General features: G+C 36.8%; 1 protein-coding gene across 1 annotated transcript in view; it reads right to left on the bottom strand.

Annotated features, from left to right (window-relative positions):
• PTPRZ1 (protein tyrosine phosphatase receptor type Z1) overlaps positions 1-14,418 on the bottom strand; it is a 1,642,174-nt gene that overhangs the window by 662,823 nt on the left and 964,933 nt on the right. Inside the window, exon 14 of the mRNA XM_044088744.1 lies at positions 10,088-10,232. Within this exon, the coding sequence (XP_043944679.1) occupies positions 10,088-10,232 (145 nt within the window). The remainder of the gene's footprint in view (positions 1-10,087; positions 10,233-14,418) is intronic.

Below are 14,418 nucleotides of genomic sequence, written 5' to 3'. Positions count from 1 at the left end.
AAAATAGGCATAGCATGAAAAAATCATAAACATCTCCAGTATCTCTTCTCTTGTAACTCATGTTTAGTGAAAATGCATCTAGTAACCTAGTAAACTACATGAGTTTGCTGAAATTCATATTCAAATAACATACAGCAAAGTACTAATTAGCATCTATGTGAAGGGTGCAGGATTTTAAAAGACAAATGTGTAATGCATTTGCTAACAGCCTGTAACAGGACACAAGTGTTTTTCTTCAGGAGCAGCCCAGAAGTACAGTCTGACGAAGTAACTTAGCAGACTCACATAAAACTGTTGTAGTCCTAAAACACTGCATTTCACATCTGCATGTCTACAAAACACAAGCTAAATAAAAATGTATTGATAGTTAAAATATTAACAATAACCTCACAGACATTATGCTGTCAAGTCTATTCACAGCTGAACAGTAAGCACACTGTCAACATTTAACAGAATAAGGAAACCAAGGATCACATCAAAAGAACGTTGCTCATATGATGATGCTCCTGTTTACTACAATCATTTTACTTCATTTACACCTTAAATATTCTGGCTGATGGCTAGTTACTAGATTTGCAGTACAGGGGACCATTAAAAAGCCTAGCTAAAATTTCCAGTTGCCCATAGCACTGTCTGGTTAAGTAACTTGCCTAAGGACAGGGCAGGGTATAATCATCATTTGCTAACTCTTGTTTTAAATTATACTATTACCCAACTAATTGATGCTGAAACTTAATTGTAATCACTAGCTTCTATTCTCTGTATACTTTTCTATTTTTTTTATATATTTGGAGCTTTTCTCCCTGGGCCTTCACTGAAAATGGGTTTCTGCCTAGTCAGACTTTTCCCAGTCAACAAATATCAAATAAATAAGTATATATATAAATAAATAAATAAACCTAGATATATTCTGCAGAACTGGAAACAGATAAGAACAGACTACTTTAAGTCACTTAAAAAGTTAACAGAACAACAGCTTTTGCATCAGCATATTTTTTTATGGACCACAAAACTATGAAACTATGACTGACATCGACAGACTGTGATCCTCAGTGCTGTATCACAAAAAAAGAAATAAGTTGAAAGAGGCCTGGAAGTTGGTGTGGAGGATTAAGATGCATGCTTCTCATGGCATTTTACAGATACATACACCCCCCGCCACACACACACACACACACACACACACACACACACACACACACACACACACGCACACACAGACACATGCACACACACACACACACACACACACACACACACACACACACACACACACACACACACACACACACACACACACACACACACACACACACACTTCCCATTCTCTTAACGTCAGCCACAACTAATCCTGGATTCTCATCTCAGCTGTTCTCTCACAATACCCATGGGATCCTTGCTGCATCACTTATTGTAAACTGCTAATGTTTCTAATTAATCCCATGCCTGATTTGACTCTCTCATGTTTGGTTAATCTGTGTTTGTCTCCAATTGTACTTTGAGCATAAAGTCTGCTCTGTGTGACAGGAATGCAAAGCAAATATTTCCTGCATGCATGCATGTCACACATAGCGACCTGCTCAACTTTTAAAGCAAAACAGACTTTTGTTTAAGTTAAAATGGACCTTTTTTAAGTTGATTAAAGGACGTTTTTAACTAAATCATGCATGGTTGGGCACCCCAATCAGCACTGGGCCCTAGGCAGCTACCTAAGTCACCTCGTGCTGGATCCGGACCTGATGGACTAGGCCTTCTTGAGTGGAATGATTAATAATTACTGTAACTAAATGTGCTGGCGCCAACAGGAAATGATTGTCAGTAGAAATTAACCCTGATTTATTTTGTCACAATAATTTACACACTATGTCAGTAACAACTGTGTCAAGATTGAGAGATGAACATTTATGATAAAATGACTCTGGATAATCCACCCATGTGATGTGAATATTTTGACACTTATGAAAGTGCATGGTTGATTGACCAATAATCTTTTTGTCATAAAGCTGTAGAAAAGGGAGGATGTGAAATTATGAACATGGTTCAGAAATGACTTAGTACCATTTTGAAATTTCTTCTGGTTATTGACATAAAACAATTATTCAGTCTAACACATCTTTTTAATAAAGACTGTAATATTACTTATTTGGTTAGCAGCTGCAGTGAATTTGACGAGATTGAATTCCTTCTTAGAGTGATGATGCACAGACCATGTGTGGACTTTGTAATTATGTGGATAAAGAGTGGAAATAAGGCTACTCACAGAATTTGTTGCAAAAGGTGGGTGAACACAAATTAAAACTTTTTCATGTTAAGTCGACTGCCACCTAGGACTTACACTAGATATTAGGGAATATTCCTAAAAGAAGGACATAAAGTAAAAAATGTACATATCGGTGTGTTATTTATTTATCTGTCTGTTTAGTTTTCCAGTATTAGACAAGGAAAAACTGGACAGTTGTCGTTCATTTTAGTCAGCCTCATGTAATAAAGGGACCTTGCTATAGGTTCATAGGAGGTTACTGGGCTAGCAGCCCTAGAGCCCTTACAAGTCTAGCCATGCTAATTCTAAGTTTCCTCAATTGTCTTTGGTTAGATGGATGTAATTTGCAGAGTGCATCTATGATAAACACCGACTACCCCTGCCCATGAGGGACATGGGTGCCACCCTTGGGGTGAATTTGCGGTCTTCCTTCCATTTTTCCAGGTTGCACTTGAATAGGTTCAGTGAGGAGCTCTGCTTTATGTGAATTGTAAGTTTATTCCAGAGTAGCAGCAATCTCCGAGAGATATATCTGTCTCTCCAGCATGTTTTTTTAATGTCATAGGCTGTGTTAAGATTTCTAGAGAGAGTGACTCTTGTGCCATTTGACTTGTGGATGTGCAGCAGTTCCATTAGGGAAGGGTCAGAGACTGCCCTGTAAGCCAGGCACAAGTCACCTTTCAGCAGCCTATATGATACAGAGTACAGTGATAGGGCTTTCAGTCTATTCATGTAAGGCATTGTTTAGATGCCCTGCGTTTTATGGGTGAGAAGCTTCTGAGTTCTCTTCAGCTGCTGCAAGTGTTTGGTGAGTTACATGCAGAAGAGAGCATTGGACTCTATTAATGGTCTGATGAGGGTCAAGTACAGTGGAGTTATAACATCCTCAGACCCGAATGTGATGTCCTTACTTGTGAGATGCGCAAAGCAGAAGGATTTCCTTACCACTGTGGAAACTTGGTGGTCAAAGTTCAGATTGCCATCTACCTGTGTTCCCAGATCTCTACACCACTGTTTTGAACTTGGGAGGGGGGGGGTGCTGTCAATATTGTAATTAGCAAGGAATTTGTTTTTGTCAAGGGGATAATAATGCACCTTTTTTGCATTTAGTTTTAGACTGTGGCTTTGGCATCAGCCAGTTGTCTTTGTTAGCCCCTCCTGTAATATGTTAACATTATTGGGAGACTCAGATTGCACCCAATTTACAATTATCAGCAAACTTGGTAAGCCAAAGGCCTTCTACTTTAACCTAGACTTCAGAAAACAGATTCCAAAGAGTGAACAGCCCAGCACAGATCCTTGTGGTATGCCACTGGTGATGGGTCTACTGGCCGAGGTGGAGTCATAAACTTTGACAGTATGTATTCTGTCAGTGAGCCAATTATCTACCCACCTAGTGATGTAAGGGTTAATCCCCAGCTGGGAGAGTTTCTCAATGACACCTGAGCAGGAGATTGTGTCAAAAGCCTTGGCTATGTCAAGATTGGCAGCAGACATTGTCTTACCTTCATCCAGGGCTTTGGTGACTTTCTTGAAGCCTCCTATGTTTAATAAGCATGATCTACCCTTAACAAAGTTAAACTGGGTTGAGTCTAGTGTTTGAAGGTCACCTATGTGCTTGTTGATAAGGTCCATGATGATTCTTTCCATGGTCTTCCAGATGAGGGTGGTTAGACTTATGGGCCTATAGCTCCCAGGCTCAGATGATGCCACCCCCTTTGTGCAAGGGGGATTACTGTTGCTGTTCTCCACTCTGCTGGAACAAAGACAGTTCTCGGGCTATGGCTAAAGAGAATACAAAGTGGGTCCACTAGGTTCTGTATTTGATTGTTTAATAAGCAACCTGGGATGCTATCTGGTCCCATTGAGGCTATGTTTTTGGCCTTGGAGACCTCAAATATGACCTGATCTCTAGAGATAGAAGGCAGAGGACTAATGTCAGGTATGCTTTGAGGCATGTCTGGTGGAAATGGGTGGAGGGTTGAAGTTTGTACCAAATCTGTCAACTAGCAGGTTGGCAATTTCCTCCAGTATAGTATGAGTGGTACCATCTATTACCGGTTCGGCACATAACTGAACATTCCCTTTAAGATTTTGGACATCATTAAAGAATGTCTCAATTTTATCCTTGGCTAGGGATGCTATTTTACTTTTGTAATTAGCTTTAGAGGACTTTACAAGATTTCTGATTTGCTTGTTCAAGCTGTGGAGGGAATTCTTCCTCTGCTAATTCAGTTCCCTCTTGTTCTTAGACATTAGTTTATTCCTTTTGTTATATAATCTGTTTAAACTTGAGGTCCACCAGAGTGGCTTGATTTTTCAGGAGGACCTGGGTTTAATCCAGTCAGGCACTGCTGTGTCTATACAATTGCTTAAGTGTTTATACGGGACATTTGTGTACATCTTTGCATCGGAGTCACTGTTGTCTGTGATCGCAGGGGGTATAAAACTTTTTAAACCATTGCTTAGTAGGCTGCAGTTTGCTTTGGAAAAATGTTTTAGTTTTTTTGCCCCTGTAGTGGTGACACATTCAATAGTTACTTCGAACAAGACTGATTTATGGTCCAATCTTACCAGGGAGGGCATCACAGTTCTCAGGCTATGGTTAAAGAGAACGCCAAGTGGATCCACTAGGTCCTGTTTTAGATTGCTTACTAAACAAGTTTTATAGAGATTGGAAAACAAGGTAAAATGAATTGAAAGACCATCAAAAAAGAAGAAATAGATACATTTTGGAGAAGTATTTTTGAAGATCCTGTGGAACATAAAGATGTGAAATGGATAGAAGAAGTAAAAGAATGAATAAGAAGTTTAAAGGTACAGGATATGAAATGGGATGAAGTAAAAGCCAGAGAGATTGAAACAAAGTTGAAAAAAGCCTCTAATTGGAAAACCCCAGGCCCAGATGCAGTACCTAACTTCTGCTTAAAAGTATTAGTATCTTTGCACAAAGATTTAGCCATGAGTAAGAACTATTTATATTGCACCCCAAACAGACACCACCCTGGCTAACAACAGGAAAAATTATGCTCCTACTTAAGAATAAACCTGCAAGCTACCCTAAAATTTATAGACTGATAACTTGCCTTCTGACGACTTACAGACTATACACTGGAATTGATGACGACAGAGCTTATAGTCATTTAGAAGAAAACGCAATTATGGCAATAGAACAAAAGGGCAATAAAAGAAAGTCATATGGAACAAAGGATCATTTGTTGTTAAATAAAGTCATAGTGGAGAACTGTAAAAAGGGGAAGAATCTAAGTATGTCATGGGTAGACTACAGAAAAGCATTTGACAGTATCCCACATTCACGAATAAAATAGTTCTTAGAAATATATAAGATACATCCTACACTGATAAACTATATCACAGCAACCATGAAACAATAGCAAACTACTTTGCAGTTAAGCCATGATAAAGGACAAATTATTATTCCAGGGACAAAAATTCAAAAGGGCATATTCCCAGGGTGACTCTCTTGTCATCATTGCTCTTTTGCCTTGCCCTTAACCCATTAAGCTGTCTGCTTAACAAATTAGGTCATGGCTATAATTTGGCTCCCAGAAAGCAACAAAGTGTAAAGACTTCTCATATTCTCTTTGTCGATGATTTAAAACTGTATAATGATTTGATACTGATTTTAAGGCATCTGTGCTGCTTCAGAACATATCTGCATGTTGTTGTTTCTTTCGGCTTTTCCCGGTAAGGGGTAACCACAGCAGAACGCCAGTCTGCTAATGATTGGTAGTTGATTTCTACATGCCGAGTTACCAGCCCTGGTGCACAACCTTCAATGAAGGTACGCCCTTTCATGCATGTCTCCACGCAGAAAACGCTCTAGCTGAGGATCGAACCGGACAGCGTCTTACTGTGAGGCGACAACATTACCACAGCACCACCACCGCGGTAATTATCATTAAGTTATCATGGTTCACTTGATAACTAAATGATAAAACTCATAGGAAACATCTTAAACTCAAAAGTTTTGCTTATTAGGCATGCTGAAACAAAACACTCCTTTGGATTTACTGAAACAAAAAGACTGTTTAAATGCAACTAACAGTCAGACTGGTAGGAAATGTTCCACACAGTTGAATATCTTTTGCAGTCTCAAGTTGGTTTGATAAGACTAATTATATTTTTCTGAAGCACGATGCATCAAAGCAATCCTTTCTAAATAAACTCCCTTAATATTAATCCCAACAGAAAGTAACCAGTAAAACAATCGAGACGAACCAATACCACTAGCAGAACACAGGTTTATTGCTGAATGTCCGTTAATACACCAACAAAGTACTAAGCGCTTTCACCCACACAGTGGGCATCATCAGAGTACTCTTAGTATGCTTAGTACTTTGTTGGTGTATTAACGGACATTCAGCAATAAACCTGTGTTCTGCTAGTGGTATTGGTTCATCTCGATTGTTTTACTGGAAACTCCCCTAATATAATGTTTCTAGTAAAATATTGCTTTGAAGGTAGGAAAACATTCAGACTGGAATTTTTGGATCTATAGTGGAATATTGCATGGCAGAATACTACATCAGTGGAAATGCCACAGGGCACATAATGTAAAACATGTAAGTGGGATCATGTAATGGTGTCACTTACTGGACAGGTAAAGTAGCAAAGGGGCAGCACATAAGAAGAAACGATGCAGAAATAACAGTGGACACTGGCACACATTGCATTGCTGGCAATGAATGATAGGGTCCATTGTGCTCACATAGCAGGTGCCCCCATAAAATGTAGACCCATATACCTCCATTCTTCTGCATGCACCCACATTCTTCCCCAAAATATACAGACAAGGTGATGTTATATTTTTTCAAAGCAGATTTACAGAAACACAAGACATGTTAATGTTTTCCAGGCCAGACCTAAAGTAGCTGCAAAGACATGTGTCTTTCTTCAAACATCAGCAAGGTATAAAAGGTCTAATAATTCAGAAAAGTCTAAAAATGGTTGAAGTCTACATCCAATCACAACTTATACATAAAATAGCTGGCACAGTAATTATTGCAGCCTACCTTTGTCATATATAATGCAAAACACTGTGTCGAGATATCTGTATAATGATAACCCAAGTTCTGTAGGTATATACCTGTTCTCCTTCTGATCAACTTTCTGGTATACTTTTAATCTGTACTACATTGATTAGTCTACGTTTGTAGTACAAATCTAATTTCTAATTAAAAAAATAATGTTTCTTAAGAAGGGCACCTTATCACAGGTACATTAAACATATAATAATAAAGGACCGACAGGCTAATAGATCAAATGGACTATATAAAGTCAAATATCACAGACACTGTCATTTCATTAGAGACAGTATACAGTGTGTTTTTAAAATTAGTTACAAAAATGAAGTAAATGAATAATGCTTAGATGTCTACAACAGTACTCTTAAAAGAATGGGTATTATTGATTTTTTGCAAGTAATATCATATAGTATGTATCTTTAATTTATACATCTACTATGGGTTGATGAAAATCAAATTGTCTATGATAGGAATCCCTAAACTGTGATCACTCCCCCTTAAAAAAAAATGGAAGTGGTTTTTGCAGGGTTAAGCCTCTCTGCACTCCACGAATGTGGGGGGCAAACCCCCCAGTCTGCCAAACTTAAATATATATATATATCTATATATATATATATATCTATATATATATATATATATATATATATATATATATATATATATATATATATGGGTTTACTTCAGATTGTTGAGCAGCCTGAACGTTGAACCGCATATGGCCAAGACCATATGCATGAAACCCTGGAACATCAAAACCTAAATAAAAATAAAAAATAAAAAACACTTTTTTTCTGCAGCACTGGGGCTATGCCACCCTGTACCCCCCACATTCCCTGCTACTTAAATATACCAACTCCAAGATTGCACTTACATTGAAGTGAATGAGAATTTTTCCCTACAGTGATCTCCATGCAAATAGTTCAATGTTCTAAAAATATGATGTTTTCTTCTCAGCCATATGCGGTTTGACTTTCTGGCTGTTCAACGATCTGAAGACCCATATATATTATATACACATCCACTAACTGTAGAGTTGCACCAACTTGAATAAGGGGAAATTACTCCAAAAAGGGGCATCACTGCTGGGTCTTAATGATTTTCTAGGGAAGTAGTCTTGATGTTCTAAGCCTTATGCAATTGATGCTCAAGAAATCAAACTTTGCCCACTAGCTGAGGGTGGGGTGGGGTTTATTCACCCTAACAAAAATGTTGTCTTGTTTGGAAATATGAATGCAAACATGTGAGACATATTGAAATGAAGTCTGTATAATAAGCACACCTGCATCACTTAACTTCTAAATGTAAGAAATCTGGACACAGCCAGAAATAATTGGGGGGGGGGTAAAATTAGGGGTAGAGATTAAATATTGAGCTTATAAACTTTGAAAGTTGCTAGAATAACAGGTTTTGTGTTAACATGCATTTCCTGAAACATATCAAGTCTGAACCTGGATGTATGTCATTATTTTGTGACTTCAGTCTACAATGATTTGTGAGAAAACTAACAATTTGGTGAGGAACAGACAAAAAATATGAGACAAAATCTGAACATTCTGAGAAAATCTGGATGGTTGAGAGGCATAACTTCACTCTTAAGTGACGTTATCAGCTTTGTTCTGAAAGTAAGTCTATGCATATAACTGCATAACTAGTCCTTCACTTCCACATTGCACAATGGAAGAAGTCTTGTGCATACTAGGTCTGGAAACCAGTTCTAACAACAAATCAAAAGCATGTTATAAGCTTGTACATAAGTTGTTCATCTATTTCACACGACTGTAAACCATCTAGTTTTATTTGATAAGGACAACACATAGTATCAGTAAACCCCCTGACAGTTGTAGTTTGCATGTGAAAAAAAAAATAAATAAATAAATAAATATATATATATATATATATATATATATATATATATATATATATACACATATATATGGTTCACTTTGGAATCTCGAAATACTGAAATGTCGAATTTCAGTATCTCGAGACCAAAGTGTCGAAACTGCAATTGCACAAAACTGCAGAATATAGAACCCGGAAATGTCGAACGCACAGTGCTGATGGCACATTAGGTAAGTGTAATTTTTTAAAGGGTTTTAGGGAGGGTTTGTGTGTATATGAGTGCGTTGGGGAGTTTTAGGTATGGGTTACAGTAGGTAGGTAAGAGTGTGAGTTTGTAAGTGTTGAGAGTGGTGGTGTTTGTTATGTATGTGATGTGTGTTTGTGCAAGGGGGGTGTAGAATGTGTGGTGGTGGGTTTTCTGTCTTTTGGTTTTTTAGTGCAACCTTGGAGTTAGTATATATAAGTAGGGGGTGTATGGGGGTGCGCCCCCACATGGGGGGTGTAGGGGGCTTGCAGGAAGGGTGGGTGTGTTTGTTTTGTTGTGTTTGTGTGTGTTGATTTGGTTTGTTGTAGTGTCGGGAGGTTGTTGTATTTGTGCTTGTTTGTGTGGTGTAGTGTTTTTTTTGACAGTCACAGTTTTGAATTTTGTGGTTTTGGGGTTTTGGGTTTGTGAGTTTTCATCTTTATAGTCTTGAGATACTGAAATTTGCTATTTCAGTATTTCGGGGTTATAAAGTGACTATATACACACATATATATATATATATATATATATATATATATATATATATATATATCAGCAGGCCTAAAGGAACTCTATTGATTGATGATCCTTTGAAAGGGCATTTTATTCAAATATTTAAGGAACAGTAATTTATTCACTTAAGAAAATAGTATAAATTAATACATTTTATACACACATTTGATAATAACTCACCTCCAGTATATAAGGATTGCAATAAGCACCACCAGACACAGAAAAGTCATAGCAGATACAATGACCAGTGGGATAATAGTTTTCCTCTCTGATTCTAGACCCTCTGCTAGACCAATGCGAGACTCATGACTGCTGTTGCTGGCCTCTGCTTACACAAGAAAAAAAAAATCTTAGGCAGTAGCTCTGGTAGTAAATTAACAAATACATTTGGTAGCAAATCATCCAAATATCCCATCATGAAACATTTTGTTACTAGCTAAAAATGGGCAATAAGTGCAGTAATTATTCTATTTAATGCTGTATATCAGCATTAAGTCACATTAAGTGAATTGTAAGAATTAAGTATTTCTATGCCTTTATTTGCAAACCAGTTTCAAAACATGCACATCAAAGTTAAAGTGAAAGACCGAAGCATTCCAAAGACAATTGCTTATCTTTTTTTCAGAAATGTAAGTGTTATTAAATTCGGCAAAAATTTTCAAAGTGGATAGTAAGCAAACACATGCAATATTAGAGGGTTACTTTTTTAAGAAAGCTGGCAAAGCTAAAGCTGCTAAATGTAACAAACAAACCATTGTTAATGAAAAGTATAACTTGACATTTGTTGTAATAGACATGTAAAACCCGCAGAAATAATATATGCATATACCAAGTTGTCTTCAAAATTGTGTCTATAAAACTCCATACTGTGATCAAAGTTGTAATAAGGCACATACTTGAACAAATCGTTTAGTTTTATTACACACAATACACTTAGTTATACGTGCAAAAGTAAATCTGAAACAACTGTTTGCATATTTCACTGCTGTTTATATTGTTGAAAAAGCATGTTACTCAATAGTTTGTATGCTTAAGATATGTTATATATAGTTTATGAAAAAGAAATTCACCCACATTCCAGTAATTAACAAATATCTGCCCACAAACTGAAGAAATTGATGCAGCCAAGAAAAAAAACATAGCTTTTGTTTATAATATTTCATTCCTTTGTAGAATTATTTAAGTTCCTTTGACAAAATTATTAATTTTCATTTATTTACACACAACAATAATGAAACAACTGTAAATATACATATCAAAACAGCTCTTAAATGTTCATTGCATACATTTTGTTAGATGTAAAAAAAATGTCCCATAGATAATTGGGGAATGTAACTGGAGCTCCAGATTTAGCAATCCCTAATCTGCTCTTCACCTTCAGCATCTTGGTTGCATTTACTTTTGCAGATATAGTAACAAAGGATTAACTTAACAATATACTTTACAGTTTCATTAAAATGCTAACTTACTCCCAAAATATTTAAGAAATACAATCAAGTTTCACTATGACATCAGCAAATAAAGCATAACAGAAATTCTTTCAGCTATTTTGTTACAGTAAAGTGCAAGCACTATGAAACAGAAAACACAGACACTGGCGACACTGGTTGAGATAAAATCATCTAGACTACTTTGTGTTTTCCCTTAAGCTTGACTTTGTCATTGGTTGTCAGCAATTTACTGACATATCAACAATTTAAATTGCACAAAAGTAACCTAAAGCAGCACCAGTTGTAATTTGGTTAATACATTTCTAAATATCTTGCCAGTGATTACACTTATCATTTGATTTTCATAGTGATCATAAGAGCACAGCAGAAATACTAAACCTGAAACAAATGAGGTTCACAAGACCTAGAAATACTTTCAGTTTTGTAGTACCTGACCATGACTACTGAAATGTTTAAACTTCTTTTACAATTTCATATAAGTGAAGGAATAAGGTTAAGCCAAACATTCAGTGATTTCAGAATTAAATGCAAATTCTGCAGCAATGTTCTCTAAAATCCTGCATGGAATATTCTGTACTGAGAAACTCAAAGACATCTTTTGGCTTCATTGTTATGAATACAAACACATTTTGCACATCACCTAATCCTCTTCAAAGTGAATTTAGGCAAGTTAATGTCAAATTACCAATATCAAATGGTCTAATGGAATAGCAGTTGAGATAACCTCATATGTACTAAAAGAAATATATGTAAATGGGTCTACTACCGGAGATCAAAATGACACTATTTCGAAATCCGGTAGTAGATGCCCACTAACACGAAAGTGCACTTCACCGAAAGTGCACTTTTGCGAATACCACTAGAATGAACAGGCAATGTCCTCCACTGTGGTGTGGTAGTCACGGACCTTAGGGTTAGGGCTTGGGTTAAGGATAGTGGATAGCCCTACTAGGTATCCACTATCCTTAACCCAAGCCCTAACTCTAAGGTCTGTGACTACCGCACCACAGTGGAGGACATAAGTCCGTGACTACTGCACCGTGGAGGACATACAATTTCCTCCACTGTGGTGGGGTAGTTGTGGACCTTAGGGGTTTGGGCTTGGGTTAAGGATAGTGGATAGCCCTACTAGCTATCCACTATCTTTACCCAAGCCCTAACCCTAAGGTCCGTAACCATTCACTCAAGTGGTGTTCTTGAAAGTGCACTTTCGGTGAAGTGCACTTTCGTGTAACCATGGGTCTACTGATTATTTTCGAAAATGTGAGTTTTCGATTATATACAGTAGACCCATGTAAATACACACTCTCACTCGTGTCATGAGTTGCAACTTAACAAAGGTTTAAGTGGATAAAAAATGATCAAACCTTCAAGGAAATTCAATTTTTTATTAAAGAAGAGTTATCTGCAGGCAGCAGGCTACAGAGCATCCTCATATGGGGGGGTAGGGGCACATCCCCACACTTTCTAAACTTTTATTTACTAATGTTGCAGTCATACAACCATGGAGAAAAGTAAAACTCATATGAAAATGGAAATCACTGTCAAATTACTTTAAGAAACTGCACTGATAGTGACGTTCTATAGAAAACAGAGCTCAGGAGATTAACATTAGAGAACTGGACTCAGCCTGAAGGAACTTGGGGGGGGGGTTATATATGTGAGAAATACAACTAATGATCAAAATCATAATCATTAATTTTTTTTCACACCCAGGTTTTAAACACTTTCCCATACTGACAGCAATTCAGAATTAATTGCATTAAGTAAGGGGTTATGAATGCAAAGCCTTTGGGGGGGGGGGGGTGATGAGAGGCTTTGACCTGCAAAATATCCAGGAAGACAAAAAAAATGATGGAATGGCCATTTGATCAGTAATAGCAACTCATATGCATTTATGTATATAATGGCATATCTATTTATATACCTATCCATCTATCTATCTATCTATCTATCTATCTATCTATCTATCTATCTAGCCATCTATCTATCTATAGAGAGAGGGACACATAATTTAGATTAAAAGACCAAATTTTGCTTACCAGAATGAAATCTTACAATTATGCAGGGGACTCCCTATACTCAAACTCAAAAAAAATTTCAAAAATGTAGAACTAAGAACACTAAAAACAGACCAAATGAAAATTCCTTCAACAAACAATTAAAATGTCACCTGGGAGAAAAAAAAATAGATCTATTCCTGCATCTCACCAGGCTGACTGCCATATGAGTCTGAATGGAGAGATGATAAATCATCAAGCAAAGGAGAGTAGTGCTGCTGGAACAGAATTCATCCTGAAGTCTTGGTGAGTACCTTCAATAGGTGGACTCTGTTTTTCACAAAATATCAGCAACATGACATATATAGACTGTATTTTATATAGTATATATCATGGACAGAAGCAGGTTAAAAATAAGAATGATAGGTGCACAAGTCGCAGGATAAAAAAGTGCCCAATCCTGGTAGGCAAAGTGGTGTCAGGACTGGAAAAAAATGACAGTGTAGAATCCACAAGACATGGAAACATTCCTATAATGGGGCTAGGCCAAGCTCAGGGGGAGGACCCCCCCCCCGTCTGTTGTAGAAGGAAGTAGTTGTTCACAAAAAATCACAAAAACTGATAAGCCAAAAAAAAAAAAAAGCCATAAAGATCATTTAGTATCAGATAGAAACATTATATAGACCAAGAAACCTTGGGGTATTTGGAAAAATAAGTGACTGAGGAAGTGTGAAAATATAAATAACAAAAATCCAGATAGTTTGAAAGTCATAAAATAAAATATGGACATGGGAAAGAAAGAGATATCTGATCTGGTACAATATATATGCAAAGGAAAAAGCCAAATTAATTAACACAAAAAAGCAGTCCTAAAGATTTGAAGAGAAATACAGGCAAAGGCATCAAGATATGGAGAATTTCACAATAAAAAAATAAGATCACAAAGAGGGAGTGTAGAACAGAAGATTAGGAAAGTAGAAGTTAAAAAATATAATTAAAGTTATGGAATACCTGCAAAGTGAAGGGTTTAGTGTAGAAAGTTTAACACAGGTTATATCAC

Source organism: Protopterus annectens, chromosome 11.part0 (assembly GCF_019279795.1).
Source record: "Protopterus annectens isolate FY-2018-M chromosome 11.part0, PAN1.0, whole genome shotgun sequence".
NCBI classification, from domain to species: Eukaryota; Metazoa; Chordata; order Ceratodontiformes; family Protopteridae; genus Protopterus; species Protopterus annectens.
This window is presented reverse-complemented; position numbering and strand designations above follow the sequence as displayed.